Below are 19738 nucleotides of genomic sequence, written 5' to 3'. Positions count from 1 at the left end.
TCCTGGCCCGCCAGGTCTTACAGCAGGCTTAGTGGAGGTCTGCAACAGGTCTTGGAGGAGGGTGGGTAGGCGCTGACCTGAATATAGACCAAGACCTCCAGTTTTGGACATCTTGGTTTATATTCGAGTATTTACGGTACACATTTTTCCCAAAATTGTCTTTAAAATTTTACTACATGCATACCTTCAGTTTCTCCTTCTTCTGAAGATATAAGAATAGTCCCTTTCCCATCTTCTATCTGAACGTCTGGAGCAACCATGGCAAACTTTTCCTTTAGAATCTACGAAGACAAAAAAGAAAGCTGACCTTAAACTTATTACATAGTGGGTATTCCAAAAGCAGTTGCTATTGAAACAGAAAACATTTTTTGTGTTTAACTGACTTAGGGCTAGATGCACTAAAGCCAATGATCGTTACTAAACTTGTTTGCACAGCTTTAGCGACGATCGCTTTTACTGACCCGATGCACAAAACGACTCACCATGTTCTTTTCCTCTCGATCACCCATTTTCCGATCCAGCCATGCAAATTAGCTAAAACCCCATGCAAAGTAGCCAAGTGATTGATGCACTAATATCGCTTGGTTATGTTAAAAAAAATCCCCAAAACAGGGGTTTTAGCTATCTGAAAAAAACAACTGAGCTAGACCTGGTCTTTTTCATTTTTTTTCAAAGGCATAGATATTTAGCTCTAGTTCAAAGATCTCTTTCATAGTAGCCACCGTTTGTGCAGAACTTGATCTAACCCAAATTAATTGGTGTGTGTTTTCTGCTTCTACTCCTGCTCGTTGCTCACTGGAGTTCCCCTGTCAGAATTCCACAGGCAGAATGTCCTCTCTCGCTGATGTTCACCTGTTCCCCTTTAAAAAATTTTTTTTAATACATTGGTTTTTGCCCCTAAGCCTAGGTGTCCTCTCAGGAGTTGGAAAGGACAACTAGATAAAGGAAGGAGGGAACTAACCAGGGGTACTACTCTTGGACCACATGCCTTGTGTCAAGTGGGTCTAAGGCCTCTTAGCCTGCTTTTTTACATCCGACCCACAGATGGCACAGGCTTTCATCTCATGAGACCCACAGATGGCACCCACTTTCATCTGATGTAGACAAAGAAATTCTATAATCTGACCCTTTCTGGAAGAAGTACCCCCTGATACTTAATAATTGTAGTCATGCAGCTGAGATCTTCTAAAAGGAAACCTTTCCAGGAAAAGGACCAGGCTAACATAAAAAATAATTTCACTCACACACTAAAGAATAGATGAAATAGTGTTAGCTTTCAGTTAGAATATTCAAATATAGGCTTCTAAAGAATTGCAAAGTATTTATTACAAATTTAAAAGAACAAAGCTACCAGAATTATATCTCCTAGAGGAAACGTTCATAGTCTGCTGTTGAGACAGACATGGGGAAGCCACTGCTTGCCCTGGATCGGTCATCATAGAAAAAAGGGGGTTTCTTTTGATCATAAGAAAATATATTTAAGAAAATTTTTAAATACACACCAAAGTGACATCTTAAGTGTATATTAATGCAATGTAAATGACATCCTGCTCAAGCTATTAATTCAGCACTCTAACTTTAGAAAAACTCTCCCACTAGGAGGTTGAAGTATCATATGGAGGCAGAAAGCTCAGTACATAGAACCTCATAACATATATGTAATTTCAGGTACTTAGCCTGAATTGATAAAAGGCCATATAATCATTTATGTCAAACCTCCATCTCACCCTTAAATGTAAACTTTATTTATAGCTGACTGGAATTCTAATTTTATTTGCATATCAAAAAAACAAAAAACTTCAAAAAAGATATATAAGAAGACACAGCAACACTTATCTAAATGGCTGTTTGTCAATCCCAACGTTGGTGAGTGTTTTAATAAATATGAAGGTAAAGCTAGTGATCGTTTAAATATTTCTGCATTTAAATAAAGTTAGTTCATCTGCGATTCCGCGCCCCTGTACACAGTGCTTTTGAATTTTGAAATGCCATCGATGGGGATCCCTTATTCTACTTTAGTTTAGTTTATCTTTGGTCTTGTATATAATACTCTTCCGATATTCGTGGGGGTTCCGTTCCAGGAACTCTCGCGAATGTCAAAAAAACGTGAATATGGTTTTTAGGCAGGGGAGACAGGAGAGGGCATCTAGAGAGGCAGGAGAGGGCAGCTGGAGTGCCGGCGAGTGAAGGAAATCACTTGCGGTATGCACCAACCGCCTCTTCCTGTACAAAAGTCGGGCCTCACCAATCAAGAGCTGCTTTGACATGCAGCTCCTGATTGGTGAGGCCCGACTTTCCCAACAGAACCAGAATATTAACATCTCATTTAGAACATTACTTCAGCAATTAGAGAAATTTCAAGGTTTATTAAAAATTTCTTATACCGCTTAATCCATAATCCAAAGTGGTGTACAATAAAATAATATAATCAGCATACAATAATACAAAACAAAAGATTAAGAACAAAATATGTAACATTACTGGGGATTAATTAGTAAAAACTAAAAACACGTACATCAGACGTACAAAAGTAAAAACAAGAGGAAAAAAGGGAAGAAATACAATTGATAAAGGAAAGAATAAGGACAAAAAACAATGGGGAGGAGGGTTAACTGAAAGCAAAATTAATGATTTGCCCTTATGAGAGCAGTTATTTATCAAAAGCGTCTAAAAATAAGAAAGTTTTCAACTTTGCCTTAAAAGGACCTAACAAAATTTCTTCCCTTATGTAATTGGGAATGGAGTTCCAGAGGGAAGGTGCCATCACTGAAAAATTATTAGATCTCAGAGTATTGATGTGTTTTAAGGATGGAATATTAAGTAGATTTTGGGCTGTAGGGCGGAGAGATCTAGATGGGCTATATGGAATGAGGAGGTTTTAAAGGTTAAGAGAAGAATTTTGTAACTTATTCGGTGTTTGACGCATAATCAGTGTGTTTTTTGCAAGAAGGGGCAGATGTGATCATATTTCTTTGCGTTAAAAATGATCCTTACAGTGGTGTTCTGCACAATCTGAAGTCACCTTAGTTCTTTTTTTGTTACGCCTTTAAAATGGGCATTACAATAGTCTAAACATGAAATAACAAGGGAATGGATTAGGATGTTCAGAGGGGCAGCATCCAGAAGCTTGGAGAAAGATCTGATCATTCTTAACTGGTGAAAACAGCGTTGAACCACTGTACTAATATGTAGGTGATAAGAAAACTTGCTGTCTAAAAGTGACCCCTATCAGTTTTAGAGAAGATACAGTTTTGATTGATAAAGAGTTAAATTTCAAAGGGGCCTGTATAGCTAATCCTTCTTTGAAAAGGAAGGTCATAACTTTTAACTTGTCAATGTTTAATGATAACATGTTTCAATCCAACCAGAATTTTTTTTTTATTACTGATTTCAAATATAGTATCAAGTACAACTTGTACAGAAAGCAAATTAAATAGACAAATTTACAAAGCTAAGGCATGGTAAATTCATACTTTAACAAAGTTTAAGCAAAGGTAAAAAGAATAATTACAATGGTGAAATTAGCTCAAGTCCTTTATTTGGATCCAAGAAGTTTTACACTGGCAAACTAAAGGAAAAGTATAATCTATACAACAAAACTTATGCTATCGTCTATACAGCGGGAACGGAGTTACATATTTTATTTTATCTTTATCCAAGCGGGACAAAACCAAGAAATTAGTTAATTGTTGAGGCTCAAAGAAGACATATTTAGTTGAATGGTAACGAACAATGCACTTACAAGGGTGCCTTAGATAGAATGTAGCCCCTAATAAGATGACCCCTCGTCTTAAAAGAAGAAACTCATGTCTACATTTTTTTGTTTCCTTTGAAATATCAGGGAACATTTGGATTTTACAATCAAGAAATTCTGTTTATTTCTAATAAATAGTCTCAATAGCCATGGTTTGTCAATAGAAAGAGCTAACATTATGACCAATGTTGCTGATATTGCCACCTCCATATCTGACTTCTCCAAAATCTCAGAAACATTCAACGCTTGTTGTTCAGCGGATTCAGCTTGTTGTTGTTGGAAGATAGTACACTTGGGAGAATGGTGGAAGATTTTCCTCTGCAACTTCTAAGATTTCTAGTAAGTATCTCCTGAGTATGTCTCTAGGTGTAACCATTGTTACTCTTGGAAAGTTTATCAGTCTCATATTATTATTATTATTACTATGCGCTTGATTCTCTTAATGACTACTTTTATTCTAAGATTCATGTTGTCTTTAATTAGAATTTCCTACATTTGTTTAACTTATGCCATATCCTGCTCAGTTTTTTGGAATGAGGTTTTAGAAACAGTCATATCCATCTTTATTTTTTCCAGCTCTTCTGAATACTGAACCAATTTTTTTTTTTCAATTTTCTGGAGATTGGGACTAATTGTCTTTCCAAAATTTGCTACCAGATCCCATAGAGATTCTTGAGGCACCTCAGCAGGCCTATCCCAAAAGGAAACTTGTATTTGAGTGCATAGTTGTTCACTTTCCTTAAGAGTTCCTTGGTTTTGTTCCCTCTGGGTCAAGCCACCTCCTGATGCTGTAATTGCCCCAGAATCCTCTTCAGAGATTCCCTGGCCCGGGATCTCCATTTCTATACTCCCCGAAGTTATGCTGTCTGCCTCTGGAGATAGGACCGCCCCTGACTTCGGGGTTTCCTCGCTCCTGGGAGAACTTGTGGTCTGGAGCAGTGGAGGGGGTGTTCTAACCTCCGGACTGAAAGTGGTATCAGGCCCTAAAGGAATCCCTCCGGTCTTGCCAATACCCGGTATCTTCAGTGGGCTAATGTCCGGAGTTATCGCCGCTGCTCCCTGCATCCACCTGAGCAACTCCTCAATGTTGCTGAGCGTCGGCACTCCAGAGCACTGCGAGGCGCTAGCAGCACTCCGGCCTTTCCTTTTCGGCATCACATTCCCCCCCCCAAAAAAAAAAAACCAAAAACAAAACAAAATGTAGTTTACTGGGAACACCAGGTTGATAGCTTAAGAACAGGTAACAGGAAAGCACAATTCGGATGCATGTCACCAGCACGTATAGGCAGCAGCCATTTTGATTAACGATGGTTACCTCACTTTGATTGTTTAGTTCAATGGGTTGAATAAGTTGTACGTTGTCCGCCTAAGCGAACATTGTAAACCCGATATACTGACCTAGGGTTAAGAGGGGTGCCATAAAAATTATTAAAGAGTAGAGGTGATAATATTGAACCCTGAGAGATGCCATGCTCGTTTTTGAAAGATTTTTCTGATAATGAAACATAAACTAGGAAATTATGTAAAGATTTGATTCTTTCTGTAAATGTTTTGTCTTTCTGGTGTTTCTTCAGAAGGATCCAGGACTACGCTTCAACAAAACTGGTAAGTATGTAGAACACTCTTGAACAGGTCTTCTTTCTTCCCCGTTCTTGCATTGGGTATCAGCGCTTTTCTTTGTAGCTCTCAGGAATTGCTGACATCTAGTAGCCTATCTCAAACCAACTCAACAAGGTAAAACCCTGTTCCTAATAGTTATGAATTTATTTACTGTTTTTATTTAACAATAGCAAAATCTGTAATGATGTAATGGTGACTAGCTACCCACAAAAAAAACCCCAAACCAGATAATTTGGGGGATCTCTAAGCTAATTCCCATAAAATTCCCACAATATATAATCTCCTAGATCCAATGCTTATGCTTTCCAAGTTAAAATCATACCAACCAATAATAATTAGGTTTATTAAAAAAAAAAAAAAACCCAGCACATATTAAACCCAATTTTCCAATAGACTCTTCAATACACCACATATTTAAACTACTATAGTGACATAACTTTGTCCACCATACACTGTCAATTAAGAGCATTCTGCTTAACTGCAGTTGAACAGAGTTAAGAATATTTGTCAAATGCTGAAGTCTAAACAGATATAAATTTATTCAGGAAAAATATCAGATGAATGGTTTTAGAATTTTCCCTCAGCTGTTGGAAAAGCTCTTGATACACTCCACTCAAAATAGATTAAGGGCTCCTTTTACTAAGGTGCGCTAGCGTTTTTAGCATACGCATGAAATTACAACGCGTTATACCACACGGTACGCTTCTAGAATAACGCCAGCTCAATACTGGCATTAAGGTCTAGTGTGCGTGGCAATTTAGCGCGCTCTATTCCGCGCGTTAAGACCCTAACGCACCTTAGTAAACGGAGCCCTAAGTTTACTTTAAAGTAAAGTCACAATAGGGTAGTTTAACATTTCCCACTTTTAGTATTCCAATCCTCTTAAGAACTAATATTTGGTAGTCGGCTCAGAATATCATTAGAAACTAAAGGTGATTTCTGTTTCAAATTTGTCTCTAACACTTTCTGCTCAACACCTCAAAACTTCACACATTCACAAAGGGCCAATAAAAACCGCAGACCTTCAATATTAACTAAGTCAATCACACACTTACATAAAATTACCCTTTTTACAGTTTAAACATGCACAGCTAAAATACACAGCTATCCTGCCCAAATGTTCCCTCCCAATTGATTCAAACAACAGTTTTAGAATGTTAGTAATAACTGCTGATCTCTGCCACGAGGTCTCACATGCCCGGGACAAAAATCAGCAGTTTCTGCCTCTGACACCACATACCCACACTCTCCCAACATCCCTATCCAAGATAAATTGAAAAATCACATTTCCCTACCTTCGGAGATCTTGTCTTCCTTTTAATTTAAAGCCAAACTTAAAACCTTCCTCTTTAAAGATGCTTTTATTCTTTAGTACTAGATTCAGCCTCTTAACTCCTTGATTCATGTGAAGCTTTGAAACATCTGACACTTCTTTTGAAATGATTCCCCTCCTAATGTTTTTAGCACCCCCCCCAATTACCGTCCTTTTTTTAAAATGAATTTTACTTCGTTGTATTTTAAACAAACTTTCCCTCCCCTACTTTCCTTCCGTTTCATGTACGGTAATCTGAATTCGTCTAGTATTTTTAATACTTGATAAAATATTACTTTTATTTACTTATTTTAATTGTCCCTTACAATCTTTTTATATTGTACACCATCTAGACATTTGTTTTGATAGACGGTATATCAAAAATAAAGAAACTTGAAACTTGTTTTCCTCTTTGTCTCCTGGCTAGGGACCCTCCATGCACCTGCTGTATGGTTCTGCCCTTAAGCCATTGCTAAGAAGATGCTCCGATGCTGCTCTTCTCAGCCCAGCACACAAACCCATCTGGTCGGCGCGCATGAGCTAAAAAAAACCTTTTAGTCTGACCAGGAAGCCTGTACGTTCCACTGCCCATTGTCGCTTCCAGGTGCAAAAAACCTCCCACTCCAATTTGGGCTCAAGGCCCCATCAACCCCCGGCAGCTCTGCATATGCACAGCTTGATGACATCACCGTTGTGCATATGTGGTGATGTCATCGAGGACATGCAGATAAGCACAGTTACTTACCGTAACAGGTGTTATCCAGGGACAGCAGGCAGATATTCTTAACACATGGGTGACGTCACCGACGGAGCCCTCGGTACGGACCTTTTTAACTAGAAGTTTCTAGTTGGCCGCACCGCGCGTGCGCCTTCCCGCCCGACGGAGGAGTGCGTGGTCCCCAGTTAGTATAAGCCAGCTAAGAAGCCAACCCGGGGAGGTGGGTGGGACGTAAGAATATCTGCCTGCTGTCCCTGGATAACACCTGTTACGGTAAGTAACTGTGCTTTATCCCAGGACAAGCAGGCAGCATATTCTTAACACATGGGTGACCTCCAAGCTAACAAAGAGGGAGGTGGGATGGTTGGCCATTAGGAAAATAAATTTTGTAACACAGATTGGCCGAAGTGTCCATCCCGTCTGGAGAATGCGTCCAGACAGTAGTGAGTAGTGAATGTGTGAACTGAGGACCAAGTGGCCGCCTTGCAGATTTCCTCGATGGGCGTGGAGCGGAGGAAAGCTACAGAAGCAGCCATAGCTCGGACCCTGTGGGCCGTGACAGTTCCATCCAGTGAGAGACCGGCCCGAGCGTAGCAGAAAGCAATACAGGCAGCAAGCCAATTGGAAAGTGTCCGTTTGGAGACAGGACGACCCAAACGGTTGGGATCGAAAGACAAAAATAGCTGAGGGGATGTCCGGTGAGCTCTGGTACGATCAAGATAGTAAGCAAGGGCACGCTTACAATCCAGCGTGTGCAACGCCTGTTCCCCAGGATGCGAGTGAGGCTTAGGGAAGAAGACGGGCAGCACAATGGACTGGTTAAGGTGAAAAGCCGAGACCACCTTGGGAAGGAATTTAGGGTGGGTACGCAGAACAACCTTGTCATGGTGAAAAACAGTGAAAGGTGGGTCGGCAACCAGTGCATGCAGTTCGCTAACCCTCCTGGCAGAGGTGATGGCAATTAGGAAAAGCACCTTCCAGGTAAGAAGCCTGAGCGAAGTTGTGGCAAGAGGCTCAAACGGAGGTTTCATGAGGGCTGAGAGAACCACATTCAGGTCCCAGACGACAGGAGGAGGTTTGAGAGGCGGTTTGAGATTGAAGAGCCCTCTCATAAATCTGGAAACCAGAGGATGAGCCGTGAGGGGTTTTCCGAGAATAGGCTCATGAAACGCAGTGATGGCACTGAGGTGGACTCTGATGGAGGTAGTTTTGAGGCCAGCATTGGACAGTGAGAGCAAATATTCTAAGACAGTTTCCACCGCTAAGGAGGTGGGTTCCTGACGATGCCGGAGACACCACGAGGAGAATCTGGTCCACTTCTGATGGTAACATTGGAGAGTGGCCGGTTTTCTGGAGGCGTCCAAAATGAGGCGGACTGGTTGAGATAGATTCTCTGGAGAGGTCAGCCCGAGAGAAACCAAGCTGTCAGGTGGAGCGAAGACAGATTGGGATGCAGTAGAGACTGATGCTGCTGCGTAAGTAGAGTAGGAAACACAGGAAGTAGAATGGGTTCCCTGGAGCTGAGTTGGAGCAGGAGTGAGAACCAGTGTTGGCGAGGCCACCGAGGGGCGATAAGAATCATGGTGGCGTGATCCTTGCGGAGTTTGGACAAGGTCCGCAACATCAGAGGAAGTGGAGGGAAGGCATACAGGAACCGATCCCTCCAATCGAGCAGGAATGCATCCGGAGCCAGACGGTGAGGAGAGAAGAGTCTGGAACAGAATTGGGGCAGCTGATGATTGTGAGGTGCTGCAAAGAGGTCCACCTGCGGAGTGCCCCATCGAGCAAAGATGGATAGCAGAGTCGGAGGGTCCAACGTCCACTCGTGAGGTTGAAGGATGCGGCTGAGATTGTCGGCCAGAGAGTTCTGTTCGCCCTGGATATAGACCGCCCTGAGAAAGAGATTGCGGTCCGTGGCCCAGGTCCAGATGCGCAGAGCCTCCAAACAAAGGGGGCGAGATCCGGTGCCGCCTTGCTTGTTTATGTAGTACATGGCGACTTGATTGTCTGTGCACAGGAGGAGGACTTGAGGGCAGAGAAGATGTTGGAAAGCCTTGAGGGCGTAGAACATGGCTCTGAGTTCCAGGAAATTGATGTGATGACGACGCTCCTGTGGGGTCCAAAGTCCCTGGGTGCGGAGATCTCCCAGGTGAGCTCCCCACGCGTAGGGGGACGCATCTGTGGTGATGATCATAGAGTGGGGGGGCAGATGAAAGAGTAGACCCCTGGAAAGATTTGAGGAGTTCAACCACCATTGGAGAGATTGCTGAAGAGATGATGTCACAGAGATGGGATGAGAAAGAAGATCCGTAGTCTGTGACCATTGGGTGGCGAGAGTCCACTGAGGCGTACGAAGGTGGAGACGTGCCAGAGGAAGGACATGCACCGTCGAGGCCATGTGACCCAGGAGGACCATCATCTGTCGGGCAGGAATGGAGGGATGCATGAGCACCTGACGGCAGAGATGGAGCAGGGTCCGCTGGCGATCGGAGGGGAGAAAGACCCTCATCAGCGTGGTGTCCAGAACTGCTCCAATGAATTGAAGTCGCTGGGTGGGAAGCAGATGCGACTTGGGGTAGTTGATCTCGAACCCCAGGAGGTGGAGGAGAGAGATGGTGTGATGAGTAGCTTGTAGCACGAGTTGAGATGAGGGTGCTTTCACCAACCAATCGTCCAAGTAGGGGAACACCTGGAGGTTGTGAGACCTGAGGAAGGCCGCTACCACTATAAGGCACTTGGTGAAGACCCTGGGGGAGGAAGCGAGGCCGAACGGTAGCACCTTGTACTGATAGTGGTGGTGCAGTACCTGGAACCGCAGGTAGCGGCGAGAGCTCTGATTGATGGAGATGTGAGTGTAGGCCTCTTTGAGGTCCAGGGAACATAGCCAGTCGTGTTGAGAAAGAAGAGGGTAAAGCGTGGCAAGGGAGAGCATTCTGAACTTCTCCTTGACCAGACACTTGTTGAGGTCCCTTAGATCGAGAATGGGACGGAGGTCTCCCGTCTTTTTGGGAACCAGGAAGTAGCGGGAGTAGAATCCCTGACTCCATTGATCTGGAGGTACTTCTTCGATGGCATTGAGAAGGAGGAGGGATTGAACTTCCCTCAGGAGGAGGGGGGTTTGAGATGAGTGTGAAGCAGACTCTACGGGAAGGTTGTCTGGTGGAAGAGTCTGGAAGTTGAGAGAGTAGCCGTGGCGGATGATGTTGAGGACCCACTGGTCCGACGTGATGACTTCCCAACGGCTGGAGAAAATGGTGAGACGACCCCCGATAGGCTGTGGAAGAGGCAGTGAGGGAGGATGACTGGCTATGCCCTGGAGAGAAGAGTCAAAAGGGCTGAGACTGTTTAGCAGGCTGAGGCGGCTTAGAGGGTTGAGTGGCCTGAGATCGAGCCTGGGCATGGTGCTGCTGTTGACGAGGTCGCCGAGATTGTTGGGGGGGCGGATTGAGTGGCCTGGCTGAGAACCTCCGCTGGTAAGAAGATTGAGGCCGATAGGGTCGAGCAGGCGGAGCCTTCTTTTTTGGCTTGATCAAGGTGTCCCACCTGGTCTCATGGGCCGAGAGTTTCTGGGTGGTGGAATCCAGGGACTCTCCAAAGAGTTCATCCCCGAGACAGGGGGCGTTGGCCAAACGATCCTGGTGGTTGACGTCCAGGTCGGAGACTCTGAGCCAGGCTAGTCGACGCATGGCTACAGCCATGGCAGAGGCCCGAGAGGTGAGCTCGAAGGAGTCATATATTGAGCGGACCATGTATTTTCGCATCTGGAGAAGACCAGAGATGTGTTGTTGGAATAGCGGGACCTTGCGCTCAGGAAGGTACTTCTGAAGGGTAGACAGTTGTTGGACCAAGTGTTTTAGGTAGAAAGAAAAATGGAAGGAGTAGTTGTTTGCCCTGTTGGCCAGCATGGCGTTTTGGTAAAGCCTCTTGCCAAATTTGTCCATGGTCTTACCTTCTCTGCCAGGAGGGGTAGAGGCATAGACACTGGAGCCCTGGGTCTTTTTCAAAGTGGATTCCACTAAAAGGGACTCATGGGGCAATTGAGATTTGTCAAATCCAGGTATAGGGATGACCCGGTAAAGGTTGTCCAGCTTACGGGGGGCTCCCGGTACCGTGAGGGGAGTTTCCAAGTTCTTGTAGAACGTTTCCCGTAGGATGTCATGTACGGGAAGCTTGAGGAACTCCTTAGGAGGTTGCTCAAAATCTAAAGCCTCTAGAAAGGCTTGAGACTTTTTCGAGTCAGATTCTAGTGGAAGGGACAGGGCAGCAGACATTTCTCTCAGAAATTTAGTGAATGAGGACTGCTCCGGTTTAGAGGTGGCATCGGGTGCCGATGGTTCCTCATCAGATGAGGAGGGATCCTCCTCGGTACCGAGGGGAGTCTCCTCCCACAAATCAGGGTCTCTGACCTCTGGTGCATGGCGAGACACCGGGGTGGAGGGCGCGGTGTGGCGAGTCTTGGACAAAGACTTACCAGAGCGCACTGAAACGGTACCAGGGGAGGACGATCGGCGTCGTTCTCGGTCCCGAGAAGAATGCCGTACCGCCTGGTGCCGAGAAGGATCCACATTGGTCTGAGAATGAACCACCGGATCGGCGTGAAGTTGTTGAGCCGAAAGGATCGGCATAGAGGTGTTTACCGGTACCGAAGGAGTGGACACCGGGGGCTCGGTGCGGGGCTCGGGCCGGTCTGGTACCGGAAGGAGCGGTGCCAGGATAGAGGGTAACAGCTGTTCAAGTTGTTTCTTCAACTGTTCCTGAAGCTGAGCTTTGAGAATGACCGAGATACGGTCATCTAGGGGTGGCATCGGAACCGCTTTCTTTTTCTTCGGTTCCTTGGATGCCGCTCCACGCCCCGGCGATGAGGAGGCCGATGACGAGGCACTCACCGATATCGGGGCGGAGCGTTTGCGGGACCGGTGCGATGCCGGTAGGGACGGTGTCGCCACCGTAGCTGGAGGGCGCTCGAGGGAAGAGGAAGGCTTCTTAGCCGGCTTACCTGGCGCCAGAGACGCCGATGTGGGGTCGGGCGGTGTCGAAGTAGACGGTGCCGATTTCTGTGGTACCGCTGTCGATGTCGAGGAGTCCATCGCCGACTCGGTGCCGAAAAGAAGAGTTTGTTGGATTCTTCGGTTTTTAAGTGTTCGTTTTTGCAGAGTGGCACAGCGGGTGCAGGAGTCTGCCCGATGCTCCGGACCCAGACACTGCAAACACCAATTGTGTGGGTCAGAAACGGAGATCGGGCGTGCACACCGCTGGCACTTCTTAAAACCGACCTGCGGGGGCATGAAGGGGAAGATAGCCTCCGCAAAATCGAAGTCCGAGGCCTGTATAATGGCAACAGGCCCCGCCGGGGCAAAAACGAAAGGAAAAGGAAAAATGAAAGTTTTTTTTTTTTTTTTTTTTGCAAATCAAAGAAAAAGTAAGCCCGAAGGTAAAGAGAGAAAAAATTAGGAAAAAAACGCGAGCGGGAAGGCGAAAAAGTGATTTCAACGGCCGTTGAAAAAATACACGCGTCTTCTTCGCTCCGCGGAAACGAAAAAACTGGGGACCACGCACTCCTCCGTCGGGCGGGAAGGCACTCGCGCACGCGCGGTGCGGCCAACTAGAAACTTCTAGTTAAAAAGGTCCGTACCGAGGGCTCCGTCGGTGACGTCACCCATGTGTTAAGAATATGCTGCCTGCTTGTCCTGGGATAACCTCCACCACCTGACTCCCTTGTAGCCTACAGACATCTGGCGCTCCCTGCCTCCAACCATGACATGGTGTACAATACCCCAGCCAATCGCGGCCTCTCCTCCACTCGACACCTCCTCCGCAGCACTCTCGGGCCCGATGCAGCGGCTCCCTCCTTGGCCACAGTCCAACGTGGCCCCGTTCTTGGTGCTCTCCAGGTAATAAAAAACTTTTTAACCCTACGGGGGTTACAATATTGGCAAGAGGCTGCACAGGATCAGTTTGTTTCTCTCTCCATATGCTGGTAGAGCTGCATAAATCCATATCATTTATAGAGAGCTGACCAAAAAAATTAAACGTTTAAGAGGAGCTCAAAGTAAAGAAAATTAGCAACAACTATTAGTAAAAGTATAACATGTAACACCTTACAGCATAAATAGAACAAGACATGCTGTTTAAGATTGCTCAAAGCTCACCTTGTCCTGTAATGTCAGCACAGTTACTTTGTGGACATTCAGTTTCACTGTCACCTCTGGTTTACTTGCACAAACATAACAGTTCTTATTTGGAGGATCTAGTGCACAAGGAACCAGCAACTTCTTCCTTGGGTTTGGTTGTTTGTTTAGAAAAATCTTTTTTAAAAAAGAGAACAGCAATAAGAAGTTAAAAAGTATAGAAATTAAAGTGACTCTCCCTCACTGCCCCAGTGTATGGTCTCCATATGGCAATTAAAAGGCACTTACCGTCCTACATTGGTCTAAGTTTCCAGACAAAATCTTCAAACCTTCCAGCACTATCAGACCAGCTATCACAGCGTTTGTTGTAGCTATAGCAGGGATAATATTTCCTGCCATTGCTAGAAAAAAAATTAAAAAGACAAGATGGAAAGTCTGTTTACTGCACAAAAACATCTAAAAGAATAAAAGGTCAACTAGTGCATTCAAGGAATCATTTACTAAAATGAAATTACTCACCTGTAGTTAGGTGTTCTCCAAAGACAGAAGGATATAAGTTCTCATGTGTGGATAACATCACCAACAGAGCCCTGGTGTGGATGCTGCCCAGCATTCCTTCAGCTTCTGGCTGGCCCTGTGTATGAGCATATGCTTTCCTGCCTGTCTTGTGCAGGACCTTCCACTGAATAAAAAAGTACAAAGAATATGATTCCTAGGCAGGGGCATAGCCATAACTATAGACCCCTCTTTCTTGAGCACAACGAAGTAAATGGAATACCTGCTGGTGCAAAACTCGCAAGGAGGCACGAGTACTACAGCTTTGAGGTCAAGTAACCACTGTAGGGTCTGCCGAAAAGCCTGCCTCTTCCAGGTGGCCTGACAAGGAGAAGAGAAGAGACGATCCAACAAGGACCAGGCAAATTCCAGAGCATATCCATCCCGAATCACCTCCAGAACCCACTGATCCGTCGTGATTGTGGCCCTCTCCTGGTAAAACTCCCACAACTGGTTATTCAATGGCACCAGGGGAAGGGCCCGCAAGGAGTCATTCTACTGGACAGGCGGCAGAGGGGCCACCGGAGGAGTCCCGCCCTCCCAGTGGGCCCCCCCAAAAGATTCATGCGCTGAAAGAAACGGCCCCGGGAAGACCCAGTGGAAGGAAAAGAAGCCACCACTCGACCAGGGTGGTAATGGCGATAATCACGCAAACACCTCCAAGCAACACCCCTCCACGCAGGCGGGCAAGCACGGTCCTCAGGAAGACAGGGCACTTTAGAGTCAGTCAAGGTCTGAATCAACTTATCCAGATCCTTGCCAAACAAGAAAGACCCCCGAAAGGGAAATTTCGTAAGCTTAGCCTTAGACACCACGTCCACCGACCACCCCCAGAGCCACAGGGTACGATGAGCAGCCACACCGAGAACCATGGACTTAGCCAAAGTCCGCAGCAGATCATATATGGCATCCAAGAGATAAGAAGTGCCTATCTCAATCTTAGCTACCTCCTGACCAACCAAGTACCAATCATTAGACTCATGGACAAACATGATCGGACCACTGAAAAACAGCCCGAGCCATCAGACCGCCACACACTGCTGCCTGGATTACCAGGGCAGCCACATCAAAACTCTGCTTAAGAAGAGACTCTATCCTTCGATCCTCAGAGTCCCGCAAAGCCAAGCTGCCCCCAACCGGTTCAGAAGGCCGACGCGAGATAGCCGAGACCACTGCATCCAACACAGGCAACTTCATGGTATCCCTATCCCCCTATGGGATATAGGCGAGCCATAGAATGTGCAAAACTAAAAGGCGTTTCCAGTGCCTTACATTGCGTGAGCACAATATCCTGAATATCCTGATGCATAGGAAAAGAGCGGGAGGCTGAGAGGATCCCCTAAAGCAGGGGGTCCACCACATGTGGGGGCTCCTTTGCATCCTCCTCAAAACCGACGAAACCTGAAGAATAAGTTCCTGGAGCTCTTCTTGCTGAAAAATACGCACCACCGACATCTTCGCCAGCTGGCGGCTCCGTAAAACACCCGCAAGTGGCATCTGTTCCACTGAGAGGATCTTGAGAGTTCACCAAGGAGTCCAAGTCCTCATCAGGCAAACGTCTCCCCAAACAAAAAATGATCGTCCCACGAGACCCTCGACAACTTGGATGAAGCTGGGGGGGACTGGGTCGGAACCGGCGCTGAGGAGGGCCAAACGGGGGTGGACGCGGAGGGCGAAAGACCCCCAAAAAACTCAAGACCCCTGGGGAGGAAACAGGACCTCCGGCTGCCCAAAGATAAGTCTTGCACAAGGCTAATACAAAACCTAGGGAAAAAACGTCTGGCGGCACAGCAGGACTCACTGCCAAAGCAGGGGACCTAGCAAAAACCTGCCCCTGTCTTTCCAAAACAGGGGGAAGGTCACCTGAGGCTGCAGACAAAATGGAGGAGCTTCTCGCCAAAACCAGCGCAAACCCTGCTGAAAAAAACTTTTCCGAGGCCTGCAGTGGTAAAGAGGCCTGAACCGCCCCAGCCACTAAAGCAGGCAACAGCAGTAAGAGAGTCCCCAGCATTAAAGGCAGTAATGGAAACCTTATTTCCCTGACCGTTGATGGCTGGGGAAATCTCTGTGTGGGTGGCAGGGTAAGCCCGGGCTTCCCTACTGCCTGCTGTTGCCGGCATCTGAAGTCGACGAGGATTCCCCTTCGCGGCGGCTGATGCACCACAAACATAGGCCGTCTGCATCGACCTCGTGGCGGGAACACAATGAGCACTTTTTCCCTTTAAAAGTGCTAATTGCGAAAACCGCTACTAAGCTGAAAACAAAAGTGCCGGTTAGCAATTAAATGCAATTTACCTCAATTGAAGGCTTCCTTTCAGACCGGCACTGCTTGAGGACTTTTTTTTTAAATACAACTTTAATTTACAATTGAACAGACCCCACTGGCTCGCCAAGCCATATGCCTTGCCGGTATCGGTGGCAAGGCTTACAGCTGAGGCACCTCTACTGAAAAAATTTCAGCTAGGTGGGGGAAATGGGGGGAGGGACTCAACCTGTCAAGTGTGGCAACCCCCAGATCAGAGAGACCCCCAAAAGGGTCTACCAAGTTCAATCCAGCACCACAGATGGGGACCAGAAGACCTCAAAATCCAACAGTCCTACACTAACTCAGGGAAAACTGCACAGGCTTACCACCTCTACCTGCTGGAGACTGAGCACAGACTGATTGTACTTCGGACTGAATAGGCCACTTGTACTACAGCCAAAAGTTTGTGTCTCAGTCTCCACCTGCTGGTATTGGTGAGCTATTACCAATTAGTGAGCTGTGCCAATCTGGAGAGACACTTAAAATGGAGATTTCTGCCTCAAACAAGCTTGTAGATTCCTCCAGGGGTAGCATGGAATGCTGCTGCTCTTTGGGTTTTTTGTCAGGTACTAGTGACCTGGATTGGCCATTGTGAGGATGGGCTACTGGACTAGATGGATAATTGGTCTGACCCAGTAAGGCTATTCTTATGTTCTCATGTCTCTTCATGCTGCTCTTTTAGACACACCCAAAGTGTCTGAAACCTTTGACTCCACTAGCTTTTCACTCGTCTTCAGAGGTGGGGAATGCAGCTGATGGGGTGGGGAATGCAGCTGATACAGTTCACTGGACAACACAGAGGCCACTCAGCCTGTGCTCAAGGTGACAATAGGGGTAAGCCAGGCTTCTAGAGGAACAAACCTCGAACTGTCCAAAAACCTAGTACAGGCCAACTAGGCAGGTTCCCTAGAAGGGTGGCCTCTCTAGTTACAGCTCTCTGAACAGAGGCTGCATCTTCTCCCGAACAGAGCTGTCCCAGAGGGGAATCTATGTAGCACCTGAAGCCTCAAAGATGGGATGAAACCCCAAAAATAAGAAAGGAGATGCAGAGCAGACGACACCTTTTCATCTCAAATACAGAAGGAACAACTGAGGCACTGCCCAGGGACATAAGTAGGCAGAGTTGAAAAATGTAAATGATGCTTTCTGCAATCTTCGCAATTGGGGGGAAAAAAAGGATCCAGTGCTACTCACAGGAAGGCTAGAAAAAAGAAAATCACTCGAAAAATCGTATAACTGATGACTGAGACATGTCTGAAGAACTTAGTGGAGAAAACAAAACAGAGGCCTCCATGCAAGTCAGGCAGGAGGGAAGGCATGTGCACATACAGGGCTTCCAAAAGCTTCATAATGCTGGGCAGCATCCGCACCAGGGCTCTGCCAGTGACATTACCCATGTGAGTCCACTCTGTCCTTGGAGTATTATTACTATACATTATCCACTCTGCTGCCCTTGCATAAATGGGCCTCGGAGCAAACAGTACATATTAATAATGCTAGCAATAATAATAATAATAAAAGCAACACCTTACACTTGATATCAAATCTGCTCTTCATATTCATGCTGAATACGTGCATCCTAAGGTTTGCAGCAGCAGTGACAAAATCCATTGCTGGTGGGTCATCCTGCCAATACAGTTTTAAAAGGCATTTTAAATATACATTTCTGTGCATCATTCTCTAACAGTGACCAACTATAAAAGCTGCAAGACAATCAATAGGAGAATAAAAGTTGGGCTACATTAAAAAAAACTTATTAATCAGAAAATATAGTTGAGAGGGAGTAGATACTGTATATATTTTACAGCTGATTTGGCTAGGAAAAAACCTAAGAAAAAAGGAAAGGTGGCATGACAACAGATAAATCTGACAATACAGTATTTTATTAAAACACGACAGACAAAAAAAGATTAAAAACAGGTATTTGGAGTCCCCAGCTACCAAAAATGGAAAAGATTATATTACATCCTTGTCCAAAACAGTCTGGGCACAATAACCAGAAAATAGTTACGCAAACTGGAAAAGTGGGTCCAGTCTATTTTGGAGCATTATAGGAAAACAAGCAATTACATTCATATTTGGTAAAAATTTCTTGAAATAAATACTTTTTAGGAAATAACCATAAAGCACAGTTACTTACAGTAACAGATGTTATCCAGGGACAGCAGGCAGCTATTCTCACTTATGGGTGACGTCACCGCTTGAAGAAACTAGAACTTTCGAGTCGACCGCACCACGCATGCACGAGTGCCTTCCCGTCCAGCGTAGGGCGTGTCTCCTCAGTTCAGTTAGCTAGCAGAGAAGCCAACCCAGGGGAGGTGGGTGGGTTGTGAGAATAGCTTCTTGCTGTCCCTGGATAACACCTGTTATGGTAAGTAACTATGCTTTATCCCAGGACAAGCAGGCAGCCTATTCTCACATAAGGGTGACCTCCAAGCTAACCAGAATGGGATGGTGGGAGTGTTGACAATTTAGGAGAATAAATTTTGTAATACTGTTTGGCCAAACTGTCCATCCCATCTGGAGAAAACATCCAGACAATAGCGAGAAGTGAAAGTATGGACCGAGGACCAAGTAGCAGCCTTGCAAATTTCCTCAATATGTGTAGATCTGAGGAAAGCTACTGAAGCTGCCATTGCTCCGACTTTATGGGCTGTGACTCTACTGTGTAGGGGTAATCCAGCCTGGGCTTAGCAGAATGAGATACAAGCAGCCATCCAGTTGGAGATGGTATGCTTAGAGATAGGATGGCCCAACTTATTTGGATCAGAGACAAAAAGTTGAGGAGCAGTTCTGTGTGGTTTGGTGCATTCCAAATAGAAGGCCAAAGCACGTTTACAGTCCAGAGTATGAAGAGCTACTTCTCCAGGATGAGAATGAGGCTTTGGAAAGAACACTGGAAGAACAATGGATTGGTTGAGATGACATTCCGATTCCACTTTAGGGAGGAATTTAGGATGAGTACGAAGGACCACTTTGTAATGATGAAACACCATGAAAGGTGGGTCATCAACTAAAGCTTGCAGCTCACTGACTTGTTGAGCAGAAGTGAGGGCAATGAGAAACACCACTTTCCAAGTGAGATACTTCAGATGAGCCTTGTCAATTGGTTCAAATGGAGGCTTCATCAGTTGGCAAGGACAACATTGAGGTCCCAAACCACAGGAGGCGGTTTGAGAGGAGGTTTGAGATTGAAAAGTCCTTTCATGAATCTGGAAACCACCAGATGAGCAGAGAGGGGGTTCCCATCAATAGGCTGATGGAAAGCCGCAAGTGCACTGAGATGGACTCGGATCGATGTAGACTTGAGGCCAGAAGTGGTTAAGTGCAAAAGATAATCCAAAAC

General features: G+C 45.7%; 1 protein-coding gene across 1 annotated transcript in view; it reads right to left on the bottom strand.

Moving 5' to 3' along the window:
- UBA2 (ubiquitin like modifier activating enzyme 2) overlaps positions 1-19738 on the bottom strand; it is a 120210-nt gene that overhangs the window by 37657 nt on the left and 62815 nt on the right. The window contains exons 11-14 of the mRNA XM_033941971.1: positions 17925-18018; positions 13821-13933; positions 13554-13709; positions 185-281 (exon numbers count right to left, since the gene is read on the bottom strand). Coding sequence (XP_033797862.1) covers positions 185-281; positions 13554-13709; positions 13821-13933; positions 17925-18018 — 460 coding nt within the window. The remainder of the gene's footprint in view (positions 1-184; positions 282-13553; positions 13710-13820; positions 13934-17924; positions 18019-19738) is intronic.

The sequence above is a fragment of the Geotrypetes seraphini genome, chromosome 4 (assembly GCF_902459505.1).
Source record: "Geotrypetes seraphini chromosome 4, aGeoSer1.1, whole genome shotgun sequence".
NCBI lineage: Eukaryota > Metazoa > Chordata > Amphibia > Gymnophiona > Dermophiidae > Geotrypetes > Geotrypetes seraphini.
Note: the sequence above shows the minus strand (reverse complement) of the source record. Positions and strands in the feature narration are given on the sequence as shown.